Consider the following 13944-nt stretch of genomic DNA (forward strand, 5'->3'; position numbering starts at 1 on the left):
TTACTATCTCTTGGGAAAAAGTGTGTACACCTATGGAAGAGGGTGGTCTAGGTATTAGAAGATTTGAAGATATTAATAAAGCTCTTTTAATGAAACTACTATGGAAAATAGTAAACTCTGAAGAAGAATTGGCAAAAGTTTTCTTAGCAAAATTTCAAGATCAACATGGATGCTGGATTACTTATCATAAATAATCTTCAGTTTGTCCTGGAATCAAATGGGTATTACAGGATTTTGATAATAACTCAAGAATCTGTTTGGAGAGATACCTGGCTTTAACAATCTAGTCTACTCAATCAATTTTCAGGGGATACTTACATTCAACAACATATTAATATGAGAGTAAATAATCTGATAAAGGATAATACTTGTACCATTCCAGAAGAGATGCTCAAATATATCAATACTGAAGATCTTCCCATTCTTTCTTTGGAAGAAGCCAAACTAATTTGGACTGCAATTCAATCTAGAGAATTCACAATTCAGAGTGCAATAAATGTTATCAGGGAAATATACCCCAAAATGAGGTGGTTTAAAAGACTATGGAAATCCTATGTTCATCCCTCTACCGCAGGAAATGTGTGGAAGATAACAAGAAATGCTTGCAATACTGATGAAAATGTCAAGAAAAGAGGTATATCTCTAGCTTCCAGATGTTACTTATGTCATAAAGATCAAGATTTACTGATTCATATCCTTTGGAATTGCAATTATGGTCAACTGTTATGGAGTTCGATTGGTGGCATTTTTGCATTCAAAAATCCTAAATCCTTTGATGACATTATGACTCTTTGTAAGAACAGTAGCTCTTGGATTCAGGAACTGTGGCTTATTGCTTCTTCTAACATGATGGTGGAGATCTGGTTTTCTAAAAATCATGTATTTTTTTAGAATACTTTACCTGAACTGGATAGAGCTAAGAAAAAAATATCAAGAATGATCCATGATTGTGAATTCAGAGTTAAAGAGAATATGAGCAATTCTGATCATGATCTTCAGGTCCTAAAAGCCTTTGATATAAAATGTAGAAAAGTAAAGTCTGTCAGAGCTATTGAGTGTTCCTTCCTACTACCTAAAGATGGAGAAATTCTTCTATGTTGTGATGGAGCATCAAGGGGGAATCCAGGATGTGCTGGGTATGGATTTATAGCTAGAGATAGCATTGGTAATTTGGTTACAGCTGAATCTGGTGGAATGGGTATTACTACAAATTTTGTTGCAGAAATTATTGGAACTATTAGTTCAATGGAATGGGTTGTGCAGAATAATCAAGACAAGCTGATCGTTAACTCTGACTCACATCTGCCATAAATGCTTTCATGAAAAGCAACTTATCCTGGTTTGTCTTAAACAGATGGAAGTTCATTTGCAAAAAAGTAAGATCCATTCATTTTAACCATGTTTGCAGAGAAGTGAATTTCTCTGCTAACTTCTTTGCAAAGAAGTGAATTTCTCTGCTAATTTCTTTGCAAAGAAGGGTGTGCATCTAGACAAAGGTCAAACTGTCAAATTCTCCACTAGACCTACAAATATGCACAGAATGGAGTTTCCAGGATATACAGATTATAGATTTGATTGAAATCCTGGTAACATGGAGTGCAAGCCTTGTCTGTCACTTTTCATTTTATTCTTAGGTTTGGTACTTGTCTGTTCATTGTTATCTTCAGTCCCGGGATGTTGTCCACTTTGGCTTTTTGAATCTTTTTGTTTACTCCTTCCGTAATTCTTTGGTTTTGATTAATAAATAAAACAAGTTTTTTTTAAGAAAAAATTAGTTTGTTTGTCGTTATACCGAATTTGAAGTTCAAATCGATATTGAGCATCATATTTATCGATTTCGATGATGTATCCTGCTAAGTTTGAAGTCAGAACCTACCCAGAGCTTGATGATTCATAGTTTGTTTATCGTTATATTGAATTTATCGATTTTGATGTATCTTGCTAAGTTTGAAGTCAGAACCCACCCAGAGCTTTTGACTATGGTTTGGGTGGGACAGGTCGGGCTGGAACGGATCGAACCGGGTCGGCTCTTCCTTCTCCTCTTTTCTGGGATCAGAACAGGATCCTTATCCTCTTTTCCCCGAGGATTCCAAGCGACGGAATACTGTGACATAATCATCGCGGAATACTATGACATAAGCATCGCCACCCAGGCGTACACATATACAGTACGATCAATCATGACAAACAGTGAAAAATAAAAAATATTTTTTTCTATCTTTTATTAATAAAGATAATACAATTTTATATTAAAACATATTATCAAATATTGTAACAGAAACTTAGCTGATTTGACTCCAACAATCCCAATTTGATTGAAAAAAATAAAAAATAAAAAATACGGATGCAAAATAATCCTCCACGGATTTGATAGCAACTAAAAAAAAATCAAAATACATTGCCGCGAGGTTAGAGCTTGTAATTGATAATGTGTTGCAATGGAAAACATAGAAAAAGTAAAGAGGCAAATAGAGGTTTCTATTGATCAGCATCCTCGTGTTACATGGAACAATATTCTTTATATATATGTGAAAGGGAAACCCTAGGTATCTAGTTGGGCCGACATCCATGGACCGTAGACTCTAAAACAAAATCCTAATTCTAATCAAATACTTATTTTTCACAATAAATTAGATAACTAAATACTAAAGCATGAATCATGTCGTTGTCTTCCGCAGTGGCCAACCAAGGTGGCTTCTATAATTTCGATAGACTTGACCCCAACACCACTAACATAGCCGATAAGACACGGTCTTATCATTCCACCCTATTTAAATGAGACTTTGCCTCCAAAGTCCACTATATATATATGCACACATAGGTTCCAAATGTGGTCGTATTATCCCACCCTCCTTAAATGAGACCTTGCAATCAGATGACAATCAGTGAATCCGGGACAATCAGGATTATTATAATTAGTGAATCGGGACATATTCCTAAATTTCCCTTCCAATTTTCGGAAGTGGATGGCTAGCCATGCATATTACGCTGAGGGTTGCAGTGGTCAAGTAGTGGATATTTCAGGATCATAACAAAGCATATGAAATTTTTAGTACTAAAAGTCTAGAAGAGACAATTGGACTCAACTGAGTATCTCAGGCTATCTTGGAAAACCTACAGAGATCATCGTTTTCAGAAATATCATGGTTATGATATCTTGTAGTGTGGCCACGGCTACTTCTGTCAGCATGTAATTTTTTGAGAGTTTTATGGGTGCATGTAAGCTATTTCTTCTTCTCCACATTCTCTAATAACAATATTGAGAACTTTGTCATCTGACGAAGAAGGTAAGACATCACAGCATTGCCGTCTCCGTGCTTCCAGCTGAAATGCCCAGATAACGTATATGATTGGTCACAGTAAAAAAGAACCACGATTGTAATAGCAAAACATCATTGAACTATGTACCTGTTTAATATGGAGGTCTAGCTTATGTGCCAACACTCGGATTTCTTGCAGTTTGTTTGTCAGATCCTTCTTTTCCAAGCAGCTCCCAACACCATTGTTCTTGTAAATGCTCTTAATGACAGGATCGTTTGTACTGGGATTTGTCGATAAACTTTCCAGAAAGAAAATTGTGGGTCTTTTGCATAGATCACTATCAACTTGTCGAGTATTAAACATGTACAAATCCGTGTTCGATATGTTTTCTTTCCTCCGTAGCTTGAACGTATTCCTAACTTGAAGAAGATCCCGAACAAGAAGATTACCTTCAAATATCTGAACAGCATGACCCCAAGAAATCGATATGGTTCTCGAAAACATGTTGTCATAGCAAATTGTTTGTTGCACTACTCTATGAGGGTCTAGTGTTGCAGCTTTTAGTAAATGTGCCACCGCTTGATGCCTTGTCTTGTTGGGAAATATAGGGTCAGCTTTATCCAAGTGATGAAGAGATATCAAAGGCGCTAAAGGATGCGAGGCCAGTAACCCGAACAGATTACCCCGGAGATCAACCTAGCAAGATAGTTGCAAATTGAGCAGTCGGTTTTATAGTTTTAGCCAAGTAGAAACGGAAATCGCATTTCAGGGTTCAGGAAAAATAAGACATACCTGATGAAATCCAACTTCATGAGTCAGGGCAACGCCGAGCTCGGCTAGACAAGAGTAAATCCTAGCATCACTTCCATAAAGATGAGGATAGCGATCCAGGCACGAATCCAAAACCATAGCTAAAACTTTTGCAAGAGAGTAACTTACAGCAAAACCACCTCCACCATAAGCCATTTCAAATGAAGATAAGTCATTGTCATTCTGTACATACGTCTCCGAAATAGACCCGATATAATACCACAGCTTGTGATCATACTTTGACAGTGTTTTCACTAAACTTTCTGTAAAGAACACGGTATCATCGTCACCGAGAAAAAACCACCGCACATTTGAATGGTTTAAATTCACAGTTTCTAGCAAAACTCGTGCTACGCGTATTGCAGACCGATCACCTCCTCTAAAACTGTACCGGAACCGTGAAGTGTCTTCCGACACACATACAGGAGGGAGATTAGAATTAGCAGCATTCTGCTGTAGCGGCATTGTATCGAGAAATTCACAGCCTCTCATTTGTTCTGGTTTCCACCATAAACGGACGTATTCCTTCCGGTTTTCCCATGAATTGGAAGCTGAAGTAATTCCAAATACCACATGATTTATTGTTGTTTCGGAAGAAATTTCAGCGTAGTCTGATTTTCTTAACCGTATGTTATCGAATATAGGTGCTTGAGTTACTAATACTGATACAACAAGATAGACTAAACTAAGACAGGATAAGGCTAAAAAGATGGTTTTCAAGGGAGCTAAAGTTTGGGTTTTGGAACAACTGATTAACCGACAAACAACCATTTTCAACTTAGTTACTTACCCTGGTTATGCCGGCGGGATGACTATTTCCGGCCAAATGGCTACGTTCAGCTGGGACATTGGAATCGTGGAAACCAGGACAAACGGGAGGATGTGTATTTCTGAAGGGACTGGAATAATTTTTTAAGAGGCAGCTGCAAAATTTCTTAAATGTGTATTAGTTATCAGGGACAAGATCCTTCAATTGGGGTAGTCTTTTTTTGGGAGAAGAAATCTCAAACCGACACAATTTCTTGCTGTGGCTCTGGGGCACTAGTCAAGATAAAAAAAAAATATTTATTACAGCACAAATCAGGGAACAACACTTGAGATGAGATTAGAGGTTTGCTTCCGGGCGTTTTAAGAATTCGTCTCCCTAATGCTGCGCAGTTGTTAGCGGCTCGTGCCCCAGTGTTGACATCCCTGGGTGCATGTAAGCTAGTTCTTCTCTTCCGCATTCCCTAATAGCAATCTCGACAACTTTATCATCTGGTGAGGGTAAAACGTTGCAGCATTGTCGTCTCCGTGCTTGCATCTGAAAAAGTATGCAAAGAATGTTGAATATCAGTTACAAAGAAGAAAGGCACGAAAAGGAACATGTTGTAAATTGCGCAGGCCATGGCAATGGCATACCTGTTTAATGTTAAGATCTAGCTTATGCGAGTACACTCTGATTTCTTCCAATTTCTTTGTTAAATCCTTCTTTTCCACGCAATTATCAAAACCATTGCTCTTGTAAATACTCTTAACGACAAGATCATCTGTACTGGAAGTAGGTGATGACAGACTATCTAAAAAGAAAATGGTGGGTCTTTTGCATGGATCACTATCCACTTCTCGAGTATTAAACATGTACAAATTTGAATACGGAATTTCCCTTTTCCTCCATAGCTTAAACGTTTTTCGAACTTGGAGAAGATCCCGAACGAGAACATTACCTTCAAAAACCTGGACAGCATGACCCCATGAGATGGATATTGTCCTAGAAAACTTTTTGTCATAGCATATACTTTGTTGCACAATTCTGTTGGGGTCAAATGTTGCAGCTTTCAGTAAATGTTCCACTGCTTGGTGTCTTGTCTTCTTAGGAAATATTGGGTCGGCATTGTCCAAGTGATGAAGAGATATCAAAGGCCCCAGAGGATGTGACGCCAGTAAACCAAATAAATCGCCCCGGAGATCAATCTAGTAAAAAAGAGTTGCAAATTAGGCTGTCAGTTTCATTTTTTCAGGCAAAAATGAAAAAAATCTGAAAGTATCACTTTTTATGAAACGGAGGAAGCAGTATACATATCGTTTTTCAGTTAAACTCAAGAAGCATACTAGTAAGTGTAAATACCTGATGAAATCCAACTTCATGAGTCAAAGCAACACCGAGCTCGCCTAAGCAAGAATAAATCCTAGCATCACTTCCATATAGATGAGGATACCGGTGCAGACACGAATCCAAAACCTTGGCTAGAACTTTCGCAAGTGAATGACTTACAGCGAAACCACCTCCACCATACCCCATTTCAAACGAGGACAAATCATTGTCATTTTGAATGAACGTCTCCGAGATAGACCCAATATAATACCATAGACTGTGATCATACTTGGAAAGTGTTTTCGCCAAATTTTCTGCAAAGAAGACAGTATCATCATCGCCAAAAACAAACCACCTCACATCAGAATGATTTAAATTTACAGTTTCCAGCAAAACTCGCGCTACGCGTATGGCTGAACGATCACCACCTCTGAAACTGTAAGGAAACCGCGAAGTGTCCTCTGAAACACAAATAGGAGGAAGAGAAGAATTGGCATAATTCTGCAGCAGCATTTTATCAACAAAGACACATCCTCTCATTTGCTCTGGCTTCCACCATAACCGAATGTACTCCTTTCGTTTTTCCCATGATCTGAAGCTTGAGGCAATACCGAAAACAACATGATTTATTGACGTATCAGAAGAACTGTCGACGTAATTTGATTTTGTTAACCATATGTAATTCAAAGCTGTTGAATGAATTATTGATACCGATACCATAAAATAGATTAAACTGAGCAAGGAAGAGAAAAAGATGACGAATTTGAAGGGAGGTGGATTTCGAGTTTTTGAACTCATGATTAACCGAGTACAAAACATTCTCAGTCTTGTTTTTGAGAAGAAGAATCCATTTCTGGTAAATGTAATGATTTCCCTACTTTCAGGACAGCATAGTTTACAAAAAGTCTTACTTAGACTTGGACAAAGGTACCTTTCTTTGTAGCACAAGCTAAGTGCTACTTTAACGAACCACATCTCTTTTTTTCTACTTCACTAAAGGTGCGGCCTTATTGTGGGATCTGTCTGGTATGCTACTCCAGTTAACTAAAGTCAAAGCGCATTACAATTTGAGATTCTGGTAATGCTATATGAACACCAGTTGCCTGACCTGAACTAGACACCACTGACATGGCGATGAAGTATTTCTCAAGCGGAGAGATTTGAGGGAGGTCAGAAGCTAAGGCAAAATATCTCCAAGCCCAAGCCCAACTGCATGTATGTATGAGGCTCAAGATCCAATTCCAAGGGGCAAATAAGGCAACTACCAAAATATAGCAATTCTTGCCGATAGAACATCTTTTGTTTCTCACGTCTCATCAAACAAAAAGAAAAAATCCAGTTCCTGCTTTCCTTTTCTGATAAAAAGCTTTTGCATTCGAATATGATTGAAGATGATTTTTCAGCTGATAGTGGAATATGTTTTCCATGTTTTGGTGGTCTAAGAAGAAAAAGAAGAAGCCACTTAAGCTAGATTTTGTGAGCGCTGATGCTCTGCATGATCAAGTCAAAAAGAACGAAGGGGAAACTATGTTAGAGATTGTCTGTCACGTGTTCGAAATTCCCCCTTATATACCTCAAGTTCAAGTTCTACGTAAAGGCTTCAGAAAGACTGTCTTCGCAAATTTCATGAGTATCTGCACATGGATGCAATGGGAGCCAGAGCATCTTATGAATTTCTTACTTACTGAAATGGGAACAAGTGGATGTTTAGATGGACAACAGAGGCTGGTTGTTAAAGGAAGGTTTACTCCTGAGGATTTTCAAAGGATTCTACAAAGGTATTTGAAGCGATAATCTGGATCATTAATTTCGAAATTTAGTCAAAGATTGTCAGGCAGAGGTAAAATAGGTAGGAGGTGATTCAATTGTATTTGTATCTATCGTGTGAAATATTTTCCCACTTGTGATGTACTCTTATAAATGGACGAGTTTTGAATTAAGTAGTGAAAAAAAATTCTAATTACAAAATAAAAAATAATCTTGTTCACCTGACAACAAGCACCCAAAATGCAGCTTTACTAAAGTAAGTTGATGCAGAACATTTGCATAATGCATCAAATTATCTGAACTGCCATAACCATTAGAGACCATGTACAGTTTTGCACCGAGACAACGCGGCTTGCTAAATATACGAATAACAGACTGAGACAAGTTACAGGATAGTATAAAACTGGCACCTGCAGACAGTGAGGCAAAACCAAAACGCTATTCCCTAATGAAGGAGTGGAGTTGATAGGGACAAATTAAGGGGAGAATGAAAAATGAACACACCTTACATCAACTGAACTTCCAAGGAACCTTGCACTGAAATAACTCATTAAGGTTTCTAAGTTCATCCGAGATGGGCATCTTCATTTAAGGGTGTTGAGAAAAGGTACGGATCTCTGCAGTCGATAAATCCAATGGTATGTGCCTGGCCCTCACTGATAAAAACCATGAGATGTACACAAAATAAAGTTACTCTTAGTACAACATAATCATAGATAACTGTAGTTAGATTTGATATTATAAAGAGAATGGTTGTACCAGCTAAAATCTCATATATAGTTGAAGCACTCAAGTGAGAGGACAAAAGTCATTTCATTATTTAACTGTGTGGTTTCAGTCGAAACGAAGTTTTGACTTTTAAGATTCTGCAATGAGAAAGCATGACTATCTATAATTTCCCTGCACTTACCACAGCATCTGTAAGCACCCTACCCTAATATATGAAACGGAAGAGAGAAGAATACGTTGTAGTTTAAACTGCAATAGATAGAAAAACGGACACTAAAAGGATCACATAGCGCCCACCAATCCCTCTAAGAAGCTGAGGAATTTCTTACCCTAAAAGAAAATAACATGTGAATAACAATGTATTGCAAATCAAACAGGATTCGAAATTTTCTGACTACTATAGATGCTACAAAGCCCACAATTTCCTACTGTGGTTTTTAAGTAGAGATACCTGGGATGTAAGATTGCGCTCTTGAGCTCTAAGATTTAATGCACCAACCAACAAGCATAAGCCATGACGCCAGTTCCCCAACATGACAGCAAACAGAAATGGGGAAGTAGGCATATAAAAAAAAGATAGTAGTATAAGAATTCAAAAAACTTATGATCCCAAAATTGCAATGTACATGTGTAAAAGGAGACAATTGCATCTTCAATCAATCAGCAAAAAAAAAAAAGTCAACCAGTGAGTTTAGCATGTACATCAAATCCCTAAAAGATAAAGAGCTATTGTTATTTCGAGCATAAAACTCCATTTCAGAGCTAGAATAATTTTGCCCTAAAGGATAACTAAGTGGTAATAAATCTTATTTTATACCCAATAGCATCAACAGTTTCCATAGGTAGGACGGGATTCAACTGTATCCATCATGTGAAATATTATTCTCATTAGTGTTTTGCTATCAACCGTTGCATGGTGCCATGCACCCTGAATCTATCTATTATATAAATCTTAGCTAGTGAATGAACTTTGAATTAAATAGTGAATTTTTTTATTTACAAAATGAAAAATCTGGCTCAGCTGGCAATAAGCATCCAAAATGCAGCTTCATTAAAGTAGGACTGTATAGAGCATTTGCATAATGCAAAAATTCACATAATTTAGGGCAAATATCCAATATGCATAATTACAGCCTCCATCAAGGGAAAGGTTCATGTACGCAAGAAGCTACATAATTCTAAAAGAAGCAAACTTAATGACATCTTAAACCAAGAAAAACGGACCCTCACCTCAGGATCCCAACATAGAATGTGATTTGCCATATCCATTGTAAACCATGTAAAATTTCGCAATGAGACTACATGCCTTGCTGAATATAACAAACGCGAAACAGACTGAGACAAATTACAGAAGATGCCTTCACAATTTCGAACTCCAGGAACCTGCAAACCTGTCGGTGAACCTAAAAAAGGCAAAGCCGTATTCTGTATGTCGTTTGCATTCTGTAAACAAGACTTCAACTAACAGACGATCTAAAAGGCTCGGTTGGGACTGAAACAATAATATACTACCAAAAATAAGTCCAGATATAAGCCGAACAATAGTAATAGACAGATTAGATGTGGTTTACTGAAAACAGCAAGTGGTCGTCTTACTATTTTCAGATTTTGGTTCTGTTCTGAATCATATACTTCCTCGTTGTACATAACCTAATAAGAAAATGTTTTCTAGGGTTTCCGCTGCTGAGGGAAATCATAAAGTTTATCTAAATCACACCTGGACACCACCTTACTCCCTTACTTTTAGTTTACGTGATGGAACCTAATTTATACCTTTGTTTTAGTATCATAACTAAAGTTATATGCAAGATTCAGAAAACCTTACTTGTAAAACATAGAGACTCATTAAATGTGCACTAGATATTTAAGAAAATATGTAAAGAATCAGGTGAAGAATAGTAAAACAAAAAAGAGACAAGTAAATCACCTTTCGGCTTCATTTTAGTAAAAGAAAATATGTACAAGAAGAAACAACTTTTGTGTATTTACAACCATTGTGACCGTCAAAATGCCATAACCCAACTGGTTTTGGTAACACAAGAGGCAAACCTATTTCCGTATCCAAGTTCGTTTGAACTACTGACTTCCAGGCTTGATTTCCACAACCAATAACACCAAAATTGGCAACAAATCCCTTGTTTTGCTGCAATCAACAAAAAAACAAAATCAATATTAGCAATATAAGATTATAAGATTCATGGAGCAAGATAGAAGCTTTACAAGATAGGCTTGTAATCTAACACTACTTACTTTATGCTCCACAGTATGGCAAAAAATCTTCATCATCATTCAAAAACTCAAAGTTCGGTAACGAATCATCAATTCCGAAAGGGGATAAATGATCCAAGTCCCAAGGTGGGAAGAGATCATCCGCAAAGTGACTGTCAACAGGTTTATCGTGCTGATTGTTTAATGTGTCCTCCACAAAATGGTGCATTTCTCCAGCATTCTGCATCGTGTTTCCAGGTAAGGAAGTATCATGAATGCCCGTATCCCCTGGTGTCATTTGCAGATTATGCATTGGAATTGTCTGAGGAAACTCATATTCTCCTGATGGGTTGTGAGATGAAGTATAAGGAGCTCCAGGGTGCAACAATGCATTTTGTATAGCTGGATAAAGCATGGGTCTTCCATCAACATACATGCTTTGTGTGGCTGCCACATTAGGAAGAGGTGCAAATTCAGGTGCAGTAAAATGTGAATGACCTTCTAAATTCTTTTCTGGAGGAAATAAAACAAGGTTTGGACCATTTTCATGCTGAGGAACATTTGGCTGATACAAATGAATTGGCGCCTCTGTATAGTTCATATCAATGGGATTATCCATCGGTGCTCCATGTTGAAGATCATTGTTCAAAGGTACTTCCTCCTGAACAATTGGGCCTGCCTTTGCACGACGTCTTTTTTTCTTAGAAGGTTCTTTTACTGGTTCTTTACTTTGCCCAAGTTGGTTGGTGTTAGTATTACTAACATGAATATCTGCATGAGACTCTACATCGACAGGTTGTTGTCTTCTCTCATCTCTGGAAGAAACAGAACCCATACCCTCATCAACACCATCAACATCATAATCACTATCACTACCAGCCGGTGCTTCCCTTATTCGACGACGTCCATTTGGAGGCACCTCAATGACACCAGATGCTTCGTTATCACTGCTAGGTTGTTCAATTAAGGCTTCCTCTCGGCTCAGCACTCCCAACCAAATAAAACTCTCTTTTGCAGTCATCTTATCCTGCAAGCACTTGGATTGACGAACATGTCTCTTGATCTTAGAGATATCAGGTGACATGTGTTTGATAACCGCAGTCAAAACTCCGACTTTCCACACCTTCTTAAGATCATGAGGCTTCTTATATGGGGGAGCCTGACCCTCTGGTAACCGCAATTTATTCCACCAATCTTCATTCCCCGAAGGCCACCAAGGGGGCGGTACCCCCTTCTCTAAAGGGTACTTCCTCTGCGGTGGATCACAATGTTGCATCAAAGACGAAAGCAATGACCCTAAAGTCGCATCCTGTAAGTCCTGAAGACTACTCTGCCCATTCCCATTGCGCTTATTTTCAGCTTCCCCTTTTGCAAAACATTCTTCTTCATACTTCGCAATAGCTGCCGGTCCATTCTTATCAAACTTAACTTTCTCTTTCCACCAAGCTCGTAAATTATCCGAAGAACCACTCACAGGCTTACCCTTTTCAGGTATAATCCCATACACAAAACCTCGCGCTTTACACACCTCCATCAATTTCAACATATACTTAAGTATCCCATCTTGCGCTCTAGACATTTTCTTTCTACGCGCTTGATCAGACGTCTGCTTATGTTTCTGCTTCTCCGCAGCTTGCCGCTCTGCGATTTTCGCACGCTCTTTGATCCTCCTTAACTTAACACGATCTTTCCACATTCTCCTCTCCAACTCTTCGGGTTCAATTTCTTCATCACTTACATCTTTCTCAGCTATATTATTCTTTTCCCCCCTCACATCATCTCCTTCAAGATCCGAACTACCACAAAAAAAAAATGAAAAATTCAACTCAACCTATGATCCCAAATTCAGACAGACACAGATTCTAATAACTCAAAAAAGTACTATGTTTCAAATTCACATGCATCCTATGTATTTTTTAACTTGCAATTCAAGAACTCAATCAAAATCTAACCTTAAAAAAAGCAGTATATACGAGAATAATCATTTTAAAAGGGCATAATCATTTTAATCATAATTCAAAGCACAAAAAGGGAAAGAGTGAGAGGAGAATTCATACAGAGGATCAATTTCTGCGAGGTCCGCCATGACTGTTTGATTGATCTGAGCAGACAAATTTCTGTTAGTGTTAATCCTAACAAACAGAGGTTTGGGTTTTTTGTTTTCCAGTTTCTGTCCTTGCGATTTTCGTCTGCTGTCTTTTTCGGAGTGCTCGTGAATGGCGATAACATCCACGCTATTGTGGTTGTTGAATCTAGTACAACTTAGGTCAGAGCCGTTTAATTTCATTGTGATACGTGTGTTAGATATACTGAATATAGACCTAAATACTGAAATCTTGACTAGGTTCGTTGTATTGGAGGTTGTCTACCTTAAGGTGGATACCAACTAAATATATTTTTTCTTTCTTTTTTTGCCGCATAGAAGAGTCTAATGTTTATTTTCTAGTGTTAACATTATCATGACATAATTTGGCCATTTTTTATACAAAATCCAAGTGACAATGAGTTTAAAGTTAAATTTTCGGTGACATATTTTTTTTGTAAAGCTCTACATTCCTACCAAAAATGAGAGCATTCTGAGACGTATAAGACAACCCGTCTACCATTTTGAATATCAACGGTTGAAATTAAAATTTGTGGATTGTGAACTTTCATATATCGGAATACTCTAATGTTTTGTAGGAATGTAGACAAATATAAGAGCAATGTAGTCAATATCGGCCGTATCGGCTGATATATCGGGGATATTTCGGATATCGGCCCAGAACGATACGATAAGAAGGATATCGGGAATACGATATTCGCCCGATAATATCAGCTGTATCGGTCGAATATCGGCCGTTTCGGTCAAATATCGGCCGTATCGGTCGGTACGAAATTTTCCTACATTTCCCGATATGCGACGGTATTGATCGTTTTCTATAAAGTTTAAGGGTAATTTTGGCGAAGAAAGTCTTCCAGGTGGTAGTAGAGGTGCATGTAGCTCTCGAAGCAAGTTACTAAAGTTACTCTTTTGTTTTTTTGATAAAATTGATGTTATCTATTATATCTTATCCGAAAATGTGTGGAGAAAATGTTTAATATAAAATTATAGT

At 37.7% G+C, this 13944-nt stretch overlaps 5 protein-coding genes across 5 annotated transcripts; 2 read left to right on the forward strand and 3 right to left on the reverse strand.

The window, feature by feature from the left end:
- The first annotated feature begins 336 nt into the window (after window positions 1-336).
- On the forward strand, window positions 337-1311 carry LOC113324665. Its single transcript, XM_026572962.1, has 2 exons — window positions 337-879; window positions 1000-1311. The coding sequence occupies exons 1-2, from the start codon at window positions 337-339 to the stop codon at window positions 1309-1311; spliced, it is 855 nt and encodes a 284-aa protein (XP_026428747.1).
- Window positions 1312-2839: 1528 nt separating this feature from the next.
- Window positions 2840-4907, reverse strand: LOC113321960. The gene is made up of 3 exons (XM_026569944.1): window positions 4054-4907; window positions 3409-3957; window positions 2840-3324 (listed from the first exon to the last, which is right to left on the reverse strand). The coding sequence occupies exons 1-3, from the start codon at window positions 4840-4842 to the stop codon at window positions 3208-3210; spliced, it is 1455 nt and encodes a 484-aa protein (XP_026425729.1). The 5' UTR covers window positions 4843-4907; the 3' UTR covers window positions 2840-3207.
- Window positions 4908-4995: 88 nt separating this feature from the next.
- Window positions 4996-7054, reverse strand: LOC113321959. The gene is made up of 3 exons (XM_026569943.1): window positions 6179-7054; window positions 5473-6024; window positions 4996-5374 (listed from the first exon to the last, which is right to left on the reverse strand). The coding sequence occupies exons 1-3, from the start codon at window positions 6962-6964 to the stop codon at window positions 5216-5218; spliced, it is 1497 nt and encodes a 498-aa protein (XP_026425728.1). The 5' UTR covers window positions 6965-7054; the 3' UTR covers window positions 4996-5215.
- A 507-nt stretch (window positions 7055-7561) lies between these two features.
- Window positions 7562-7939, forward strand: LOC113324666 (eukaryotic translation initiation factor 2 subunit beta-like). The gene has a single exon (XM_026572963.1). It carries the CDS (start codon window positions 7562-7564, stop codon window positions 7937-7939), a length of 378 nt encoding a protein of 125 aa, XP_026428748.1.
- A 2615-nt stretch (window positions 7940-10554) lies between these two features.
- LOC113321961 (ETHYLENE INSENSITIVE 3-like 3 protein) lies at window positions 10555-13087 on the reverse strand. Its single transcript, XM_026569945.1, has 3 exons — window positions 12907-13087; window positions 10892-12645; window positions 10555-10784 (listed from the first exon to the last, which is right to left on the reverse strand). The coding sequence occupies exons 1-2, from the start codon at window positions 12933-12935 to the stop codon at window positions 10893-10895; spliced, it is 1782 nt and encodes a 593-aa protein (XP_026425730.1). The 5' UTR covers window positions 12936-13087; the 3' UTR covers window positions 10555-10784; window position 10892.
- Window positions 13088-13944: the final 857 nt, after the last annotated feature.

Source organism: Papaver somniferum, chromosome 11, assembly GCF_003573695.1.
Source record: "Papaver somniferum cultivar HN1 chromosome 11, ASM357369v1, whole genome shotgun sequence".
Classification (NCBI taxonomy): domain Eukaryota; kingdom Viridiplantae; phylum Streptophyta; class Magnoliopsida; order Ranunculales; family Papaveraceae; genus Papaver; species Papaver somniferum.

Bases quoted from the DNA above. Each gene is read 5' to 3' on its own strand.
- LOC113321959 (XM_026569943.1), bottom strand. From the start codon at position 6,964: ATGTTTTGTACTCGGTTAATCATGAGTTCAAAAACTCGAAATCCACCT. The intron at 6,025-6,178 runs GTATTTACACTT...CTTTTTTACTAG, and splicing joins ATGAAGTTGGATTTCATCAG to ATTGATCTCCGGGGCGATTT. The intron at 5,375-5,472 runs GTATGCCATTGC...ATACTTTTTCAG, and splicing joins TAGATCTTAACATTAAACAG to ATGCAAGCACGGAGACGACA.
- LOC113321960 (XM_026569944.1), bottom strand. From the start codon at position 4,842: ATGGTTGTTTGTCGGTTAATCAGTTGTTCCAAAACCCAAACTTTAGCT. The intron at 3,958-4,053 runs GTATGTCTTATT...CTATCTTGCTAG, and splicing joins ATGAAGTTGGATTTCATCAG to GTTGATCTCCGGGGTAATCT. The intron at 3,325-3,408 runs GTACATAGTTCA...TGGGCATTTCAG, and splicing joins TAGACCTCCATATTAAACAG to CTGGAAGCACGGAGACGGCA.
- LOC113324666 (XM_026572963.1), top strand. From the start codon at position 7,562: ATGTTTTCCATGTTTTGGTGGTCTAAGAAGAAAAAGAAGAAGCCACTT.
- LOC113324665 (XM_026572962.1), top strand. From the start codon at position 337: ATGAGAGTAAATAATCTGATAAAGGATAATACTTGTACCATTCCAGAA. The intron at 880-999 runs GTATTTTTTTAG...CATGATCTTCAG, and splicing joins TCTGGTTTTCTAAAAATCAT to GTCCTAAAAGCCTTTGATAT.
- LOC113321961 (XM_026569945.1), bottom strand. From the start codon at position 12,935: ATGGCGGACCTCGCAGAAATTGATCCTCT. The intron at 12,646-12,906 runs GTATGAATTCTC...TTTTTGTGGTAG, and splicing joins CTCGCAGAAATTGATCCTCT to TTCGGATCTTGAAGGAGATG.